Below are 18383 nucleotides of genomic sequence, written 5' to 3' on the forward strand. Positions count from 1 at the left end.
AAAAGCAGAGACATTACTTTGCCAACAAAGGTCCATCTAGTCAAGGCTATGGTTTTTCCCGTGGTCGTGTATGGATGTGAGAGTTGGACTGTGAAGAAGGCTGAGGGCCGAAGAATTGATACTTTTGAACTGTGGTGTTGGAGAAGACTCTTGAGAGTCCCTTGGACTGCAAGGAGATCCAACCAGTCCATTCTGAAGGAGATCAGCCCTGGGATTTCTTTGGAAGGAATGATGCTAAAGCTGAAACTCCAGTACTTTGGCCACCTCATGCGAAGAGTTGACTCATTGGAAAAGACTCTGATGCTGGGAGGGATTGGGGGCAGGAGGAGAAGGGGACGACAGAGGATGAGATGGCTGGATGGCATCACTGACTCGATGGACATGAGTCTCAGTGAACTCTGGGAGTTGGTGATGGACAGGGAGGCCTGACGTGCTGCGATTCATGGGGTTGCAAAGAGTCGGACACGACTGAGCGACTGATCTGATCTGATCTGATCTGACCTTAACTGGAGGTCTTCTGGAATCTGAGACTGAGCTGCCTGAGCTTTCTGCTAATCTGTTTTTGTTGTCTCAGTTTCCAGCACGTTATCTTGTTACTTCCACTGCACGGGGATTCCTTTGTGTTCTGTTTCTCCCATGTGAGCTTTCACCAAGTTGGGCTTTTGCTGTGCTTGGTCTCCACCTCCCTGGGACCAAGCTGAGGTTGTTTCAGCCAGGTTAAATGAAAGACACGGCACCAGATATGTCAGGGGACTGTGTAATTTCCTCGGTTCTGTCTCACTACACCGAAGATTTGAACCGGCGGACCAGTGTTACAGCTTGGTTACAGCTCAGTTTTATTCAGCAGCAAAGGAAAGTACACCCTCGAGGCTTGAGGGCGGGCCAGCCTCAGAGGCGATCCACCTGCTAATGTTGACAGTGTGATGGTGTGGTCCCAAATATTGTTCACGAGCTTTTATGTGAGATGCCAAAATTTGGCAAAAGAAACCGACTCTATTGATACCTAGTATGAAAAAAATAGGAGGTCATCTAAAATTCAAAAGTAAGAAAGTTCAAGACCTGAGGTTTGTGTATGTTTATTTTCCTAAGACATCTGGGACCTGAAATAACTCCCTTCTGTGTCTGTCATCTCATGGATTTTCAATAAAGGTGTCATGATGTGAGCGTGAAATGGCATCATGATGACAACACTACTGTGTGAGTCTCCCGCTTAGGCTGCCAGTTGTGGAAAGCCAGCGCACTCCCTCACCTTGCTTTGTGCAGATTCTCAGGGTATAGCTCAGTAGCTGCAATGCAGGTGGGTGTCCCCCAGGCCTCAGCTACAAGCCCACCTCAACCACTTGCTGCCAAGGCAGTTCGTCTTGCTCAGCCTGACTGGCCTCACGGTGTGAAAGGCAATAGTGAGAACTGCCTCTCACGTTTGCTAACTTGGACATTCAAAAGATGTTTATTGAGCACTTTGAGGGTACGGATTAAATTGTTATACAGATTAAATAAGATGATGCCTCGGGATTATGTCTGAGTGATGACTCCACTCAGAGCCGCCCACACAGTCAGCCTTCAGTAGAGTAAAGCTTGCTTTTGGTGGCAATGGGTTTGTGGTGTTCTATCCACTATGTGGTCATGGCAACTGGTGACGATTCTGGTAAAATTCTCAAATGAAGCTTGTCTAGGTTTTCTTAATTTCCTTCTCTTTTTATTTTTCCTGGATATGTACAGCTTCATGAAAGTATATAATCCCCTGTTTACTTCTTTTCCCAGAATGGAGTCTACTGAAAAATGTGAAGTGGTAATTCAACATTTTAATGGAAAATATCTGAAAACACCACCAGGAATCCCAGGTGAGAAATGCCATAAAGTAATCATTAAATAATCTCTAGGCTCATTGCTACTATCAGAATGAGTACATGGTAAGGCCCATAGTTTCCTCCCAATGGAGGAAACTTTTTGCCTTTATAAATATGTATTTTTTTTAATACTATGCAACTCATCTTTCTCAACACTACCAAAAGCTTCTTGGTGATCCATCTTTGGCCTGTCTTTTTGAATCTCTGCTGCTAATTCCTTAAAGTGAATTAGAAGGAAAATAGCAAAGAATAGTTTGAAATGCACTTGCCGTGAAGAAAGTTTGTGACTTATATCATTAATATTGGTATCCTGATTTCTACTTTGTAAAATATCTAAACAGTGAGTGACATATTGTAAAAATAATAATAATAACAGTGGAATCCATAGATTGAGACCAGTTCCCAAACAGTTCTTACCAGCCCATGACGAGAAGAATGCAGAAAGGCAGAAAGAGCATTTAGAAACTTTTATAGCAATATGACATTATCATGAAGTCTTACTGCATAACTTCATATTTTACAAAAATATCAAATGCACATTAAATTTTTTATTATGCCCATTCATCAGAGATAATCTAGGAAGCACCAGTTTAGAGTACTTCAGGGCATTTCATATTTTTGAAGGCAAAATTCTCAATATTTGACACACATCATAAGATGATATAACTTTATGCTATTAAGAATTACAATCAACACAAAAGAATTGAATATATCATATGTATCGGAATGTGAGCTAGGACTACCTTGACATGATATTAATTTTGAAAAAAATACATGAATAGTATTGTGTATTAAGTAGATTAAAATATCTTACTCATATCTCAATAAAACTGGAAAAAAAATACATGTTACTCATGCATAAAAATATTAAATGTTGAGTGAAGTTCTGAAAGAGAATAACAGATAAGGAAATATCTGACTCATACATCTTGGTTTATTTGTTGGTTTTTTATTTTCAGTGATTCTTAGAGGAAAAATGTGACTTCTTCAGTCATATTTTTTCTTTTGATGATTTTATGTTGCATCTTTGTAATGTTTGCTACCTTAAGTATCTACTATTTAAAACCCATGGCTAGAGTATTTAGGGGTTGAACATTTTGGTTCATTAAAATATATTGAGTTATATAGAAAACGAAGTCTGAACAACAACAAAAAAAGACATAGTTTTCTGGCAGCATCAGGTTCATTTTATGACACGCTAAGTTTTGGGAAAGAAGAAAGGCCATTAGGATTGGCATTTGGACGCTCTGAAAAATCCCAAAGTACGACCCCTGGTTAATCATGAGTCAGCAGTGAAGCTGTGACTCGATATGGTTAGTTTCCATGTGTGACATTCTCCTGAGAACTATCTGCATTATGATCCAGTTGGAGACATATGGTGTTGTTAGGAAAAGAGTTAGCAGTTTTCATCTCAGCAAGTCAGCTGCCCTTGCATTTTAGGAGAAATACTTTTTCTTTTTCCCTTTAAGATAAAAGACATTTAAAGACACTCTGCTCAGACCCACCACTGAGTAAAGGACTTGCATTGTTAAAGGGTTTTCTGCTTATTCATCTCGTTTTATCCTACAGATGTCCATGTACAGAAGGCATTCAAACTAGATGTGAATTACATGATTCTATTAAAAAAAATTCAAGAATGAGTAAACTAGGTGGAATTATTGTTGGGTGAAGTTTTAATACAGGTCTCAGTTTTGTATGATTCTTCCTTTTTGGAAGAACGCAGTGAAATCCATCTTGATGTGATTGATTTGAAATTGTTTTAGGTTAACCCATGGAACATACGGCTGACTCATGTAGTTTAATGCTAGAGACAAAGTCACTACAAATCCCCCACATATCTGAGCATCCTTCCTTGAATAAGCAGGCTGTGGTATTAACCTCTCTAATATCATAGCTACACCCAATGGAAACATTGTGAATAGCAAGAACTCAGTTATTACTGAGTTTCTTAGTTTTATCTCATGGGACCATGAAAAACAAAATAATTATGCTAAGCTAAAAAAATCCTGAGAGATACAACTTTATGCTTCTGAGACTTGCCTTGAACATAATACAATTAAATATACAGTATCAATTATCATTAATACTTGAATTAACTTATTTATCCTTACTTTGGAAGTCAAATACATTTTAATAAAGGCTTCAAATGCTAACAGAAAACATACAATTTTTTTTATTGATGTATAGTTGATTTACAATGTTATGTTAGTTTCAGATATACAGCAAAGTGATTCAGTTACGTATATTTCTTTACATATCTATATTCATATATATATGATATAGATTATTTATAGATTCTTTATGTAGATTATATATATAGATTCTTTTCTTTATATATATATAGAATATTTTCCCTTATAAATTATTATAAAATATTGAATATAGTTCCCTGTGCAATAGTAGGTCTTTGTTGGTTATTTTATATACAGATATACTTTTATATAGAGAGGTCTATTTTATATACAGATATAAATATATAGATATTACGTATAGTGTATATATGTTAATCCCAAACTCCTAAATTATCCTCCCCCTGCTTCCCCTTTAGTAACCCAAATTTTTTTTCTATGTCTGTGAGTCTGTTTATATTTTGTAAATAAGTTCATTTGTATCTTTTTTTTCTCTTAGATTCTGCATATAAGCGATATCATATGATATTTGTCTTTCTTTGTCTGGCTTAATTCATTTAGTATGATCATTTCCAGGTCTATCCATTATATATATTTTATATATATTTATCTTTATCCATTCTTTATCCATTTATCTATATCTTTATCTATATCCATTTATCTATATCTGTATCCATTTATCTATATCTTTATCTGTATCAACTTGTCTGTATCTTTATCTATATCCATATATACATATATCTTTATGCATTCATCTTTTGATGGACATTTAGGTTGTACCAGAGAAAACCATAATTCAAAAGGACGCATGCACCACGCTGTGCATTGCAACACTGTTTACAATAGCCAGGACATGGAAGCAGCCTAAGGATAGAGAAGCTTTGATATTTATGTTTGATATGGAACAAAATGACATAATGCAGGAAGTGGGTATTTTGGAATGCACTGCGGTAAAATGACTTGGCTAGGCTCATTGACTCTGTTATGACAAGGATAATTAAATTTGTGTGTATGGTGTTTGCCTTTCTTGGTCCTTGTTGCTTATTTGAAGTAGATGGTTGAGGTCTTATTTTCAGAAATTCATATCTTAATCCAATTTTCTATTCTATCTTGAGGCGTGTGAGCAGATGTTACAATGAGCCCTGATATCTGATTAGAAGTGATTCCTTTGATTGTTCAGAAGTGATGATTTTCTTCACTTTTAAAATACATTGTATCTTTAGAAAGACTGTCCTTGGTAATAAAAATCACCTATAGGGGACTCTTTACCCGCTCAGTGTCTATGCTGGGAGCTTTGTACTTTCTGCCTCTTTAATACATCCTATTCGCTTGCTACCATGAGCGTCTGCATGTTTGTGGATTCCATCCTTCGGGGTCGTGGACAAGAACTCTGATTCCTGTCTCAAGGGCAGCCCTGAAATATGCACTGAGCTGAAATGCCACCTTCCAAAGGACCTGTGCGTTGTTCTGCTGCTGGTGGATAGAGAAGGCTGGTACCTTCCAGTCTGCTGGGGAACACAGAGGCCCACACATTCTCAGCGGGGTGGGGAAAGCCTGACAACATGCTGGGCATCAGAAAATAATTTGTCAAAGAGAAAATGTTTCCCTCTCTCTGAAAAAAAATAAATAAAATCACCTATAATTGATCTAACTGACTTGCAATTAAAATAGGTTTGTTTTTCCTAAGTTGTAAAAACCTCAGCATTCACTTTAAAGATTTGTCATCTTGACTCCAAAAATTTGTGGGGTTTTAGAATAGCACATGGATGGTTTCAGTACAATGCTTTAAGGTTGTGTGAATAAGGGACTCATAAGGATGCAAAAAAAAAATGATCTGGGATCTTCAGACCCTAAGATAGCTGATTAAAAAAGTGAGTCCTCCTCCCCTCCCTCTAAGCAAGAAGAGAGAAATTAGTACCATATTCATATCACTTCCTTCTCCGTTTAGGGATGACTTGGAGGAAATGTGCCATTTTCCTTCTGTGTCTCTTAACAAAGATTCCTCTTAAGCTGCAAAATTCATTGATTTCCTGAGATGATAATCTAGTTTCCAAATTCCATCCTCTGTCCTTTCCGTAGAAGAACAAGAAGAAAAGCTACTTTAGCCCAAAACTTTGACATTGATCAGGCTTTCTCTTTCTGAGTTCCTCCTAATTGTTCACGAGAGACCTAATTTTAATGAATATATCATGGATCTCTAATGCCTATCACAACCTCCCAGAACTAGCTCTATTCACTATAAATTACAACATTGTCCCCAAGTTTTGGCTAGTTGGAACAATGAAGCTAGATATACATGCAAAAAAATTCTAATTATTTAAATTCTGGCATTTGAAGTACAGGAAATTAATATTACCAGTTGGTGGGAAGGAGTAGCCCAAGCTGTATCAAAAAGCAACAGTCATGTTACTGCTCTTAAGAAAGGGATCATCCAGTATTTTCTCGCTCCTCTAGAGGGAAAAGAAAACAGTGTTCCATAAACTTCACATGTCCTGCATATCGATCTTGATGTTTTGCAGACAAAGTAAAGCATCATTAGTTGCGTGCTCACCTAACCTCAGACATTTCTTTGTCCCAAAACAAATTGCTCAGCAATCCTGTACAGCTCCAGTTCAGTTCAGTTCAGTCACTCAGTCGTGTCTGACTCTTTTCAACCCCATGGACTACAGCATGCTAGGCCTCCCTGTCCATCACCAATTCCCAGAGTTTACTCAAATTCATGTCCATTGAGTCAGTGATGCCATCCAACCATCTCACCCTCTGCTGTCCCCTTCTCCTCCTGCCTTCAATCTTTCCCATCAAAAAGGTATTTTCCAATGAATCAGTTCTTCACATCAGATGGCCAAAGTATTAGAGTTTCAGCTTCAGAATCAGTCCTTCCAATGAATATTCAGGACTTATTTCCTTTAGGATGGACTGGTTGGATCTCCTTGCTGTCTAAGGGATTCTCAAGAGTCTTCTCCAACACCACAGTTCGAAACCATCAATTCTTCAGCGCTCAGCTTTCTTTATAGTCCAACTCTCACATCCATATATGACTACTGGAAAAACCATAGCTTTGACTAGATGGACCTTTGTTGGCAAAGTAATGTCTCTGCTTTTGAATATGCTGTCTAGTTTGGTCATAACTTTTCCTCCAAGGAGTAAGCGTCTTTTAATTTCATGGCTACAGTCACGATCTGCAGTGATTTGGGAGCCCAAAATAATAAAGTCTGTCACTGTTTCCATTGTTTCCCCATCTATTTGCCTTGAAGTGATGGGACCGGATGTCATGATCTTTGTTTTCTGAATGTTGAGTTTTAAGCCAACTTTTACACTCTCCTCTTTCACTTTCATCAAGAGGCTCTTTAATGCTTCTTCACTTTCTGCCCTAAGGGTGGTGTCATCTGCATATCTGAGGTTATTGATATTTCCCCCAGCAATCTTGATTCCAGTTTTTGCTTCCTCCAGCACAGCGTTTCTCATGTTGTACTCTGCATATAAGTTAAATAAGCAGAGTGAAAATATACAGCCTTGACATACTTCTTTCCCAATTTGGAACCAGTCTGTTGTTTCATGTCCAGTTCTAACTGTTGCTTCCTGGCAGTTCAGGTGGTCTGGTATTCCCATCTCTTGAAGAATTTTCCACAGTTTCTTGCGATCCACACAGTCAAAGGCTTTGGCATAGACAATAAAGCAGAAGTAGATTTTTTTGGAACTTTGTTGCTTTTGTGATGATCCAGCAGATGTTGGTAATTTGATCTCTGGTTCCTCTGCCTTTTCTAAAACCAGCTTGAACATCAGGAAGTTCATGGTTCACGTATTGCTGAAGCCTGGCTTGGAGAATTTTGAGCATTACTTTACTAGTGTGTGAGATGAGTACAATTGTGCAGTAGTTTGAGCATTCTTTGGCATTGCCTTTCTTCGGGATTGGAATGAAAACTGACCTTTTCCAGTCCTGTGGCCACTGCTGAGTTTTCCAAATTTGCTGGCATATTGAGTGCAGCACTTTCACAGCATCATCTTTTCAGATTTGGAATAGCTCAACTGGAATTCCATCACCTCCACTAGCTTTGTTCGTAGTGATGTTTCCTAAGGCCCAAGTGACTTCACATTCCAGGATGTCTGGCTCTAGGTGAGTGATCACACCATGATAATTATCTGGATCATGAACATCTTTTTCATATAGTTCTTCTGTGTATTCTTGTCTCTCTTCTTAATATTTTCTGCTTCTGTTTAGTGCATACCATTTCTGTCCTTTATTGAGCCCACCTTTGCATGAAAAGTTCTCTTTGTATCTGTAATTTTCTTGAAGAGATCTCTAGTCTTTCCCATTCTATTGTTTTCCTCTATTTCTTTGCTTTGATCACTGAGGAAGGCTTTCTTATCTCTCCTTGCTATTCTTTGGAACTCTGCATTCCAATTTCTAACCCCTGGTAAAAGCAAAGTGTAAATTCCCAGGCACTTCAGGCATCTGCAGGGCATGAAATAGAAAGGCAAACGCTCAAAGAGGCTGGGGAGCAGAGGGCAGCACTGCCTAGAAAAGGCTTCCATATATAATGACATGTGTTTTCAGGCTGGTTTGAGGAGGGAAAATCGCATTTTGCTTTCAAATTACACTTTTGCCCATAAGCACATGTACTGGTCATTAGAACAGTCTTTCCAGAAAACAGTGGAATAACCAACTCTCTTTTAGTATGATTTATTTCTTTTTGTTAATCCCACCCGAAGTCCAAGAATTAGGGAAGGATTGAGAGAGACTGCACTCTATTTTGGGATCTTTTTATTTTAGCAGGTCTTCTGATGAACAGAAATTGGGACAAATATTTACATAACAGGGGAATCTTATTTTCCTACTTGATAAAATAAAATGATGTGCCTTCTTAATCCTTTGACAGATAATTTTTCTATTTTATGTTTATGCAAATAAAAACCCTGTAGGATTTTAGGGAGTATCTAAGGAAAAATATTTACAATATGATAATTTTTTAAATAAAATGAAAAAAAATTAATGTTGTTTGTGTAAATTTGAAACTTCCTCTAGAGTAAAATATCAAAAATGTACTAAAATGAAATTTAGATTACAAATCTGAATATGTGAGCAATAGACACACACATTTTTATCAGGGAACATGTTTTATCAGGAAAACACTAACCAGTGTTTTCCCAGTGGTGCCAGTCTGATAAGTCACAAATGCAGCTATAATTGAATAAAAGGCAGCAAATAGAAAAAATATTATGTACAATTTAGTGAAAATATATCTCTATGTTTCTACTTGTGAGTAGCATTGCCTAACTTTAAGTTATTCCTCTTTGTAAAACTAAAACAACATCTGCATAATATACTTTGCGAATACCATGACCCCCAACTGGCTGTTGGCTTAGATTTCTCATCAATAAAAGGATGTTTGCAAAGCTTAGGAAACGACTTTTTGCTGAGCTCCTGATCTTTAACGTTTGTTATGCCTTCTAGATTATTTCTATCTACCAAACACACAGTTGTTTCATGGTGAAACACTGCTGGAACGTTATTAGTGAATTTCATAGAACAAGCTTAATTGAGATCTAAGGGCTGTGAATCCTATGTTCTTGGCCAGTCATCTCTCAACCTTCCTATGGTGCCACACCTGATACTACAAAGGTATCTGGGGAGCTGGTAACTAGTGAGAGAGAAGAAAGGAGACAGAGATGATTACATTTTGAAATCTGGATTATGAGAGACCAGATAGAGAAATACAGGGGACCATCTTCAGGAGATTAAGAGTGGTTGGAATGGGTTTTGTGCACCAAACTGCAACACTCCTCCTCCGTGATCATAGCTGTGAAAGAGGGGTGCCTCCAGGAAGCGTCCCATGTCAAGGATCCACCAAATCTCTCTACTTCTATAACTCAGGGCAAAATCTATAAAATCTTACTCAGCCTGATACAGGTATTTTGCAATCCTTGGGTAGTTATCACTCCCTTAGACATCTGTCCATCAAAAGAATGTGAGACTCAGCAGATTCTGGGGGTTTCTCATGGTGATGACAAGCTCAGGGGCGCAACTTGTATTGGTGTTTCTTTCTTCCCTGACTCTCTCTTCCTTTTCTATTATGTCTCTACTTCCTGGCATTAGCTCTCAATTAATCTATCTTGTTCCAGACTCTGATTTGGGGGAATTCAAATTAAGGATGGTGATCCAGTAATTGTGAAATTGTTTGTTTTTAATTTTATTTAATTCTTTTTTATTTAAAAAAAAAAAAGTTTTTTTTGTTTTTTTTTTTTTTGCCACACTGTGAAGCATGTAGGATATTAGTTCCCCAACCAGGGATCAAACCAAGTACCCCCTACACTGGGAACATGCAGTCTTAACTACTGGACCACCAGAGAAGTCTGGAAAATTATGTTTTGATTTAAAACTTCTGGCCACAAGGAAGCCCAGAGGAAGAAAGTAGATATAGCTAAAGTAGTAAAGTGAATTTCGTGGACCAAACACATTGTTTTCATTACTCTTAAACATTTATAGCAGTATTTGTGAACAATGTATTAGGGATGATAAAAATGAATATTAGTGAGCCTAGACAGATGGTAGTCAGAGTTTAAATTTAGAAAGAGAAATCTGCAACACGGTAATGATGAAGTGCCACCATGGCATGGTTGATCCTGGAACAACTGATGATGTGAAGAGGTTGGTTGGTGACAAAAATGGGGAGAGAAAGAAGGGCCAGGAAATTGTCATGATGGGAGCAAAGTGAAGGTGAGGGATGGGCACAGGAAATCATGCCACAGAGAAAAGAACCCGTGAAGATTTGGTCTTAGATAAAGGTAGTGTGGTGGGCATAATTAATGGGTTCAGTGTAGGGATGTCTGGAGTTGACAAAAGTGAAATGGAGATGATCTTTAGCTGAACAACGGGCGGCTTCCAATTAGTACTTTGGAAGGTTTTCATCAATGTTGTAGGCTCCCTTACTAGCCCTCACTCTTCCCTTCATCTTCCCTAAATTTCCAATCTTCACAGGAGAAGGTTAGGGAAGGTGAAGTGTACCAGAGTGATTTTTTATTTATGCATTTGATTCTGAGTATTTAAGATCAGGATTTTGTTTAGAAGTTTTGTTTGTTTTTATGTTGTTGTTTCTTCAGGTGCTACTATTTAGCTCAGTGTCCATTCTCAATGGGCTTCCCTGGTGGCTCAGCGGGTAAACCACCCACCTGCAGTGCCGGAGACCTGGGTTCACTCCCTGGGTGGGAAAATCTCCTGGAGAAGGGAAAGGCTACCCACTTGAGTGTTCTCACCTGGAGAATTTCAGTAAATGTTATTTGAAACTGATACACAATTCCATGAATTGAACAGCCCTTGTACTTATACTTGCTGTTAACGAAATTCCTGAGGGGTTTGGGGGGATGCCTGCTTTCTCTGTCATCAGCAAACTTGGAGGAAAACATTGACAAAAACATTTAAATCTTGTTTTAATTTTTGACAAAAATTCTCACATTTCTGTTTCTAAATACATGTGTAAGAGGTGTGGGTTCAATCCCTGAGTCAGGAAGATCCCCTGGAGGAGGGCATGGCAATCCACTCCAGTATTCTTGCTCAGACAATCCAATGAGCCAGGAAGACTTAGCAGGCTACAGCCCATGGAGTCTCGGAGTTGGACACAACTGAAGCAACTTAGCACGCGTGCACATATACATGATAGTCGCTCAGTTGTGTTTATCTCTTTATAACCCCATGCACAGTAGCCTGCCAAGCTCTTGTGTCCATGGGATTCCTCAGGCAAGGATACTGGAGTTAGTAACCATTCCCTTCCCCTGAGGATCTTCCCAACTTAGGGATGGAACCTGGGTCTCCTGTATTGCAGGCAGATTCTCTACCATCTGAGCCAAGGAAGCCCATATGTGTGTACACACACACACACACACACACACACACACACACACACAGAACAAGTGCTAAATATTCAAAAGGAAAAAAAAAAAACAACAGTTTGATTGAGAAAGATTCTAGTTACTTCTTGGAAAGTCTCATTTTTCCAAAACTGCTTTTCAGTGTGTTTTGCTGACAATCAGATTGTTATTTCTTTAAAGAGCTTATTCTTGGATGGGACACTGATGAATTCTGCTTTTTGAGATGGGTACTGTCCTTGCCTAATTTATCTTATAATGTCTGGATCTTAACTCCTTGCCGCTGGATCTAGATAGGCTCTATTACTCTGCTGTACTTTGCACTCCTTTTTTATTGTCTGCACATAAAAAGGTGAATATCATGAGAACAGACAGACAGGGGTTTATTGGTCTGCATGTTCATCTCTTTGGCATAATGTTGCTCCTCTCTCTAGGGGACGTGTGGCAGGGGTTTATCAGGCCTACTATGATAGAGAGGTATAATACAGTCTGTAATGTTTAATCAGTGAAGTATGGTCAGTATGTCTTGCTGACCGTACGTTCTCTATAATTCTGTGTAAGTACCAGTGAGTAGTAGCATAATTTATTCAGAGTCTACAGAACAAATTCTGGCTCCAGAATCTGACTGAAGTAATCATAATGTCATGGAACTGAGAAGAAGGATGAACAGGTTTTCTATACATCTCCAGAATCACAGACCATCTTCATCTATGTTTATCCAAAATGATAACTCCACTCAGGTCTTCACATTTCTGTGCCTTGAGGTTTTCACGGTAAAGATTTAGAAGGGACTACCCTAGTGGTCCCATGGTTAGGACTCGGTGCTTCCACAGCAGAAGACATGAATTCATTCCCTGGTCATGGGACTAAGATCCCACATGCCCTGTGGTGCAGCAAAAAATAAATAAATAAATAAAAGACCTACAAAATAAATCACAAAGCCTTAATTTTATTCCTAAGTTGATATTGGACTTTGCCTTCTGTCAGCATCACTAATGAGTAGTTAAACCATCAGTGTCTGTGAGTGCTATTCGCAAGCAGAGGGGGTTGAGTAGCTTAAGACCAATTAAGAGACAAGCCATAGAAACCAGGCTCTGAATAATTAAGTGCTTAGTGCACTTCCAAATCTTAAAATTCATTTAATAGGATTGATTTAAAAATACATCCTAACCAATTTTTGGATACATGGATAGTAGTGTGAATTAGATTCTTGCCACTCCTTGCCAGAAACCATCAAGAAAGCTTGTCATGCACACATCATTTTTTATGATCTAATTCTTTAGAATGAGAAGTCTGCAAAATTTAAAAAAATATTGTAAGAAAAATATAAATGAAAACACTCACTAAGCAAGCTCTGAACCAGGCACGATTTATCTGATAGCTATTTCCTCTGATTTCTTACCTCTTTAAGCCTATGAATGATGAATCAATTAGCTTACTATTATTTTTGTCATTTCTCATTTCAGAAGAAGTCTTTCAAAGGAAATTGGCATGTTTACGATCTTTCTTTAGAATTCATATATTTCAAAGACATCTGTCCCATTAGATTGTACATTTTTCTACAAAAGAATTTCAATGTTTATCTTTCCCTGTGCCTTCAAACAGTTAATATATTAAGTCTTTGAATGTAAAGATTGAGCCTTGCTGTTTATGTTTTAAGCATCTAAACTGATGCCTGTTTAGATGAGAGTATTGATAATTATTAAATGAATCAATATCAGCTTGTGGTAGACAGAATCATCTCCTCATCCCCCAAAGATCTCTAAGTCCTAATCCCCATTCCTGGTGAATACGGCAAACAAATTAAGGTTGCAAATAGGGTTAGGGTTGCAAATACATTCATCTTAAAGTAGAGAAATTATTCTGGATTATTTGAGTGGACCCAGTCTAATCACAGGGGTTCTTAAAAGTGGATGTGGGGGCAGAACAGGAGATCAGAGGGAAGCAACAGAAGGACCTGACTCACCACCACTAGGCTTGAAGATGAAGCAGTGTGGGCAGCCAGCCTCTGGGAACTGAAAAAAGCAAGAAATTGGATTCTCCCCTAAAGTTTGAGGGGACAAGGAAGGAACTCAGCACTGTTGATACCATGATTTTATCCCAGTGGAATCTGTGTCAGCCTTTTAACCATAAAAGTATAAAATAGTGCAGTTGTATCATTTTATACCCCCCTTGATTTTGCGAATTTATTACAACAGCAACAGAAAACTAGTAGACAATTATGGAAATCATTTCAACTGAACAGCATTCAAACTATTTCTAAATTACATTATAAATAGCTTCTGGAAGATTGTCTTTGTTTCTCCTATTTTTAAAGGTCTTTGTATCATTTGAGCGGCTTGTTAAAAAGTAAAAGCTATGTTGTTAATTATTTTGACTTAATAGTTTCTTTATACCTGCTCACAAGGATATATTAGAATTGAAAACTATTAAATGTCCAAATAGAGAGTCTTTAGAGATGAGTGCTAATATATCAGAGAATATTTTTGTTTATTATTGAAGTATAGTTGACTATGTCTGCATCTCCATTGCTACCCTGCAAGGAGGTTGATTAGTACCCTCTTTCTAAATTCCATATATATGCATTAATATATGATATTTGTTTTTCTGATTTACTTCACTCTGTATAATAGGCTCTAGGTTCATCTACCTTATTAACATTGACGCAGATACCTTCCTTTTCGTGGCTGAGTGATGTTCTATTGAATATATATATACACCACAATATCTTTATTCATTCATCTGTTGATGGACATTTAGGTTGCTTCCATGTCCTAGCTCTTGTAAATAGTGCTGCAATGAACATTTGGTTACATGTGTATTTTTCAATATTTGTTTCCTTAGGGTGTATGTCTAGAAGTGGTATTGCTGGGTAGTATGGTAGTTTTATTCCTAAATTTTTAAGAAATCTCCATACGGTCTTCCATAGTGGCTGTATAATTTATTTTCTCACCAACAGTGCGAGAGAGTTCCCTTTTCTCCACACCCTCTCCAGCATTTGGTTTGTAGATTTTTTTTGGTAATGGCCATTCTGACAAGTGTGAGGTGATATCTCCTTGTAGTTTTGATTTGCATTTCTAATAATAAGCGATGTTGAGCATCTTTCCATGTGTTTATTAGCCATCTGTTTGTCTTTGGAGAAATGTCTGTTTAGGTCTTTTGGCCACTTTTTGATTGAATTGCTTGCTTTTCTGATGTTGAGTTGTATGAGCTGCTTGTATAGTTTGGAAATTAATCCTTTCCAGTTGTTTCATTTGCCATTATTTTCTCCCATCCTTAGGGTTGTCTTTTCACCTTGTTTATAGTTTCCTTTGCTGTGCAAAAGCTTTTATGTTTAATTAGGTCCCACTTATGTATTTGTTTATTTTCATTTCCATTGCTCTAGGAGGCGGGTCGTAGAGGATCTTGCTGGGAACAAATATGAAATGCTCCACAAATGTGTGTGTCGTCCTTGCACAAGGCCATGCTAATCTTCTCTGTATCATTTCAATTTTAGTATATATGCTGTTGAAGTGAGCACTCTAATTTTTGCCTTAGAGGAAATGGAGTTCTACACATATATACATTATTTTTAGATTCTTTTCCACTATGGTTTATCCCAAAAGATTGGATATAGTTCCCTGTGCTACACCCTAGGATCATGTTATTTATCCATTCTAAATGTAATAGTTCACGTCTGCCAACCCCATGCTCCCAGCGCATCCCTCTTTCTCTCCCCTCCCTTTGGCAACCACAAGTTTGTTCTCTATGCTTTTGAGTCTGCTTCTGTTTGGAAGATACATTCATTTGTGTCATATTTTAGATTCCACATATGAGTGATATCATATGATGTTTGTCTTTCCGTTTCTGACTAACTTCACTAGTATGATCATCTCTAGTTGCATCTGTGTTGCTGCAAATGGCATTATTTTGTTCCTTTTAAAGGCTGGATGGTGTTCCATTTATATATACGTGTGTGTGTGTGTGTGTGTGTGTGTGTGTGTGTATACACACACACCACAGCTGCTTTATCCATTCATCCATCAGTGAATGTTTAGAAGATTATTTCCACGCCTTGGCTACTGTGAACAGTGTTGCTATTAACATACGAGTGCATATATAGATAACATTAGTTTTGACCTAATGAAGTCAAATATTATTTCAAGCCATCTGTTTCCATAAAATGTGCCCAGAAAATTGTACACTGTAAATCTAAATTCATACAAATATGTATCTTTTAGCTCTTAACCTTAATACTTGCTTTCAATAATTCCTATTATTTACAAAAAAGATCATTAGTGTTTAGAAGGGCTCAAAGAGTTTATAAAGAAGGTATCACCCCTGAGTTTTAGGTGATTAAATCTAAAACATATATGATGCCCTATTCTGATGAAATAAAGAGTGTCCTAAATCTCTGAATAGCTGAGTGCCACAGGAAAGCATAGGCTCAAGACACAAAACAAAAGCTCAGGGAGATAATTATCGACGTTTATTAAGTGTTAACCTAATATACAGTTGTCCCTTGAGGGTTGTGACACTACTCCTTCTCCCAGTTGAAAATCCTTGTATAACTTGTTTGTTCTCTCTCTATGTTAATTCCTTCTATTTGTAGTTCTATATCCATGGATTTATTCAGCCTTAGATCCTGTAGTAGATACTTTTTGCATGCATGCTCAGTCATGTCTGACTCTTTGCAACCCCATGGACTGTAGCCTGCCAGGCTCACTGTCCATGGGATTATCTTGGCAAGAATACTGGAGTGAATTGCCATTTCCTCCTCCTCCTGAGGATCTTTCTAATGCAGGGATCAACCTGCCACCTGTGGTTCTGCACTGGCAGGCAGATTCTTTACCACTGAGCCACCCACGTAGTTCCGTGTAGTAGGACAGTACTTCAATTTACTATTAAAAAAATTCTAAGTATAAGTGGACCTTCCTGGTTCAAACCTACATTGTTCAAGGGTCAACTGTATGTTTGTATTATTCACTTGATTAAATTCTTATTGATTTGAGTGTTTCTTATTATTCATGGAATTAAAATACTTTCAAGCATTTAAAAAATGTATCTGTCCATTGAAGACGTATTACTGTTATAGCAAGTAGCAAGATCAGGTGGCTGTAAATAGGGCCATTTTCTCTTGAACTGTGAGTGCAACTTATTTTGGAATAGAGGCTGATGAAACAGTTGTACTAGTTGAGTCATTGCAATGCCTAATGTAAAAGACTCAACAATTTGATTTCTGACTGTTTGGTGGTAGAGCAGATGGTAGCCTCCCTGGGTGCTTGCCTAACTTCCATCAGTCAGCACCTACATCTCTTTCTAGATGGCTTGCCCTCAGACTGGGACGGGGGAAGGAGGGCTGGTTTACTGATGCACAGCCAAAGTTAGAGGATCTAGGAAGACACATCCCCCTGGTGGGGGCAGCTGGAAAACAGTGATTGACAGGTGTCGGCTGTGTGCATCCCAGTTCTTTTGCTCCTGGTGAGAACACCTGGGGTAACCTATACTCTCTCCAAAGTTTCCCTGACTTCCCTGGAGACAAAGGTGCTACCCACTCTAAGTAGTGTAGCAATTGTTAATAGTTAACAGGTTTCCCTGGAGAAAGCAAACACAGTTTGACTACGGGAAAAACCTTTGTAGTCGTGGATAGAATTGCAATCCTGTGTCGTACTTGTGAACAGACCACTGGTTGGTTAACAGGATTCAGCCGATCCTACTTGTTTTCATAAAGGTACATCCTAAAGAATCAAAACTGTACCAATATTTAAGATAATGGGGTTTTAATTTAAACATTCTCAACAAAGCACAAGAGTATAGGAAGGAAATATTGAAACTAACCTATTTTTCTGAGCAATCACTTTAGGATAGTGTAGTGTATTTGAACCAAATGGTGATCCAGAGACCTGTGGGGTCCCTGACATTCTTCGCCTTTCTGGTGGTCTGCGAGGTCAACGTATTTTCATAATACGGGCTTATTATTTGCCTTTTTCAGTCTGATTCTCTCCTGAGTGTAGAGTTGAATTTCCCAGAGGCTACATGATATATAATACGGCAACAGATTGAACGCAGAAGCAGATACAAGAATCTGTCTTCTATTAAGCCCCAAATTACAGAGATTTGCACAAATATAAAACAAGGCCACTCTTGTGCTTATTTATTTTGTTTTTGAAATTTTTATAAAAAATATACCACCTATGGCATCATGTGATGTCTTTTTAAAAAAAAAATATTGGAGTATAACTGATTTACAGTGTTGTGTTATTTTCAGGTATACAGCAAAGTGAATCAGTTATACATACACATTTACTCCTTTTTTTACCTTCTTTCCCCACATAGACCATTACAGAGTATTGAGTAGAGTTCCCTATGCTATAGTGCAGGTCCTTATTAGTTATCTATTTTATATATAGCAGTGTGTATATGTTGATCGCAATCACCCAGCTTATCCCTCCTCATTCCCTTTTCTCCTAGAAACCATGTGTTTCTTTTCTACATCTGTATTTTAAAATTAGTTATTAAGGAAGCATTAAAAATTTTGGATTTTTAAATGGTAAATAGCTTTAACCTA

At 37.9% G+C, this 18383-nt stretch overlaps 1 protein-coding gene across 1 annotated transcript in view; it reads left to right on the plus strand.

The window, feature by feature from the left end:
- Positions 1-18383, plus strand: part of LOC104990119 (RNA-binding motif, single-stranded-interacting protein 3) — a 682427-nt gene that overhangs the window by 524877 nt on the left and 139167 nt on the right. The window contains exon 6 of the mRNA XM_010842053.1: positions 1762-1841. Coding sequence (XP_010840355.1) covers positions 1762-1841 — 80 coding nt within the window. The remainder of the gene's footprint in view (positions 1-1761; positions 1842-18383) is intronic.

Source organism: Bison bison, unplaced genomic scaffold (genome assembly GCF_000754665.1).
Source record: "Bison bison bison isolate TAMUID 2011002044 unplaced genomic scaffold, Bison_UMD1.0 scf7180017864171, whole genome shotgun sequence".
NCBI lineage: Eukaryota > Metazoa > Chordata > Mammalia > Artiodactyla > Bovidae > Bison > Bison bison.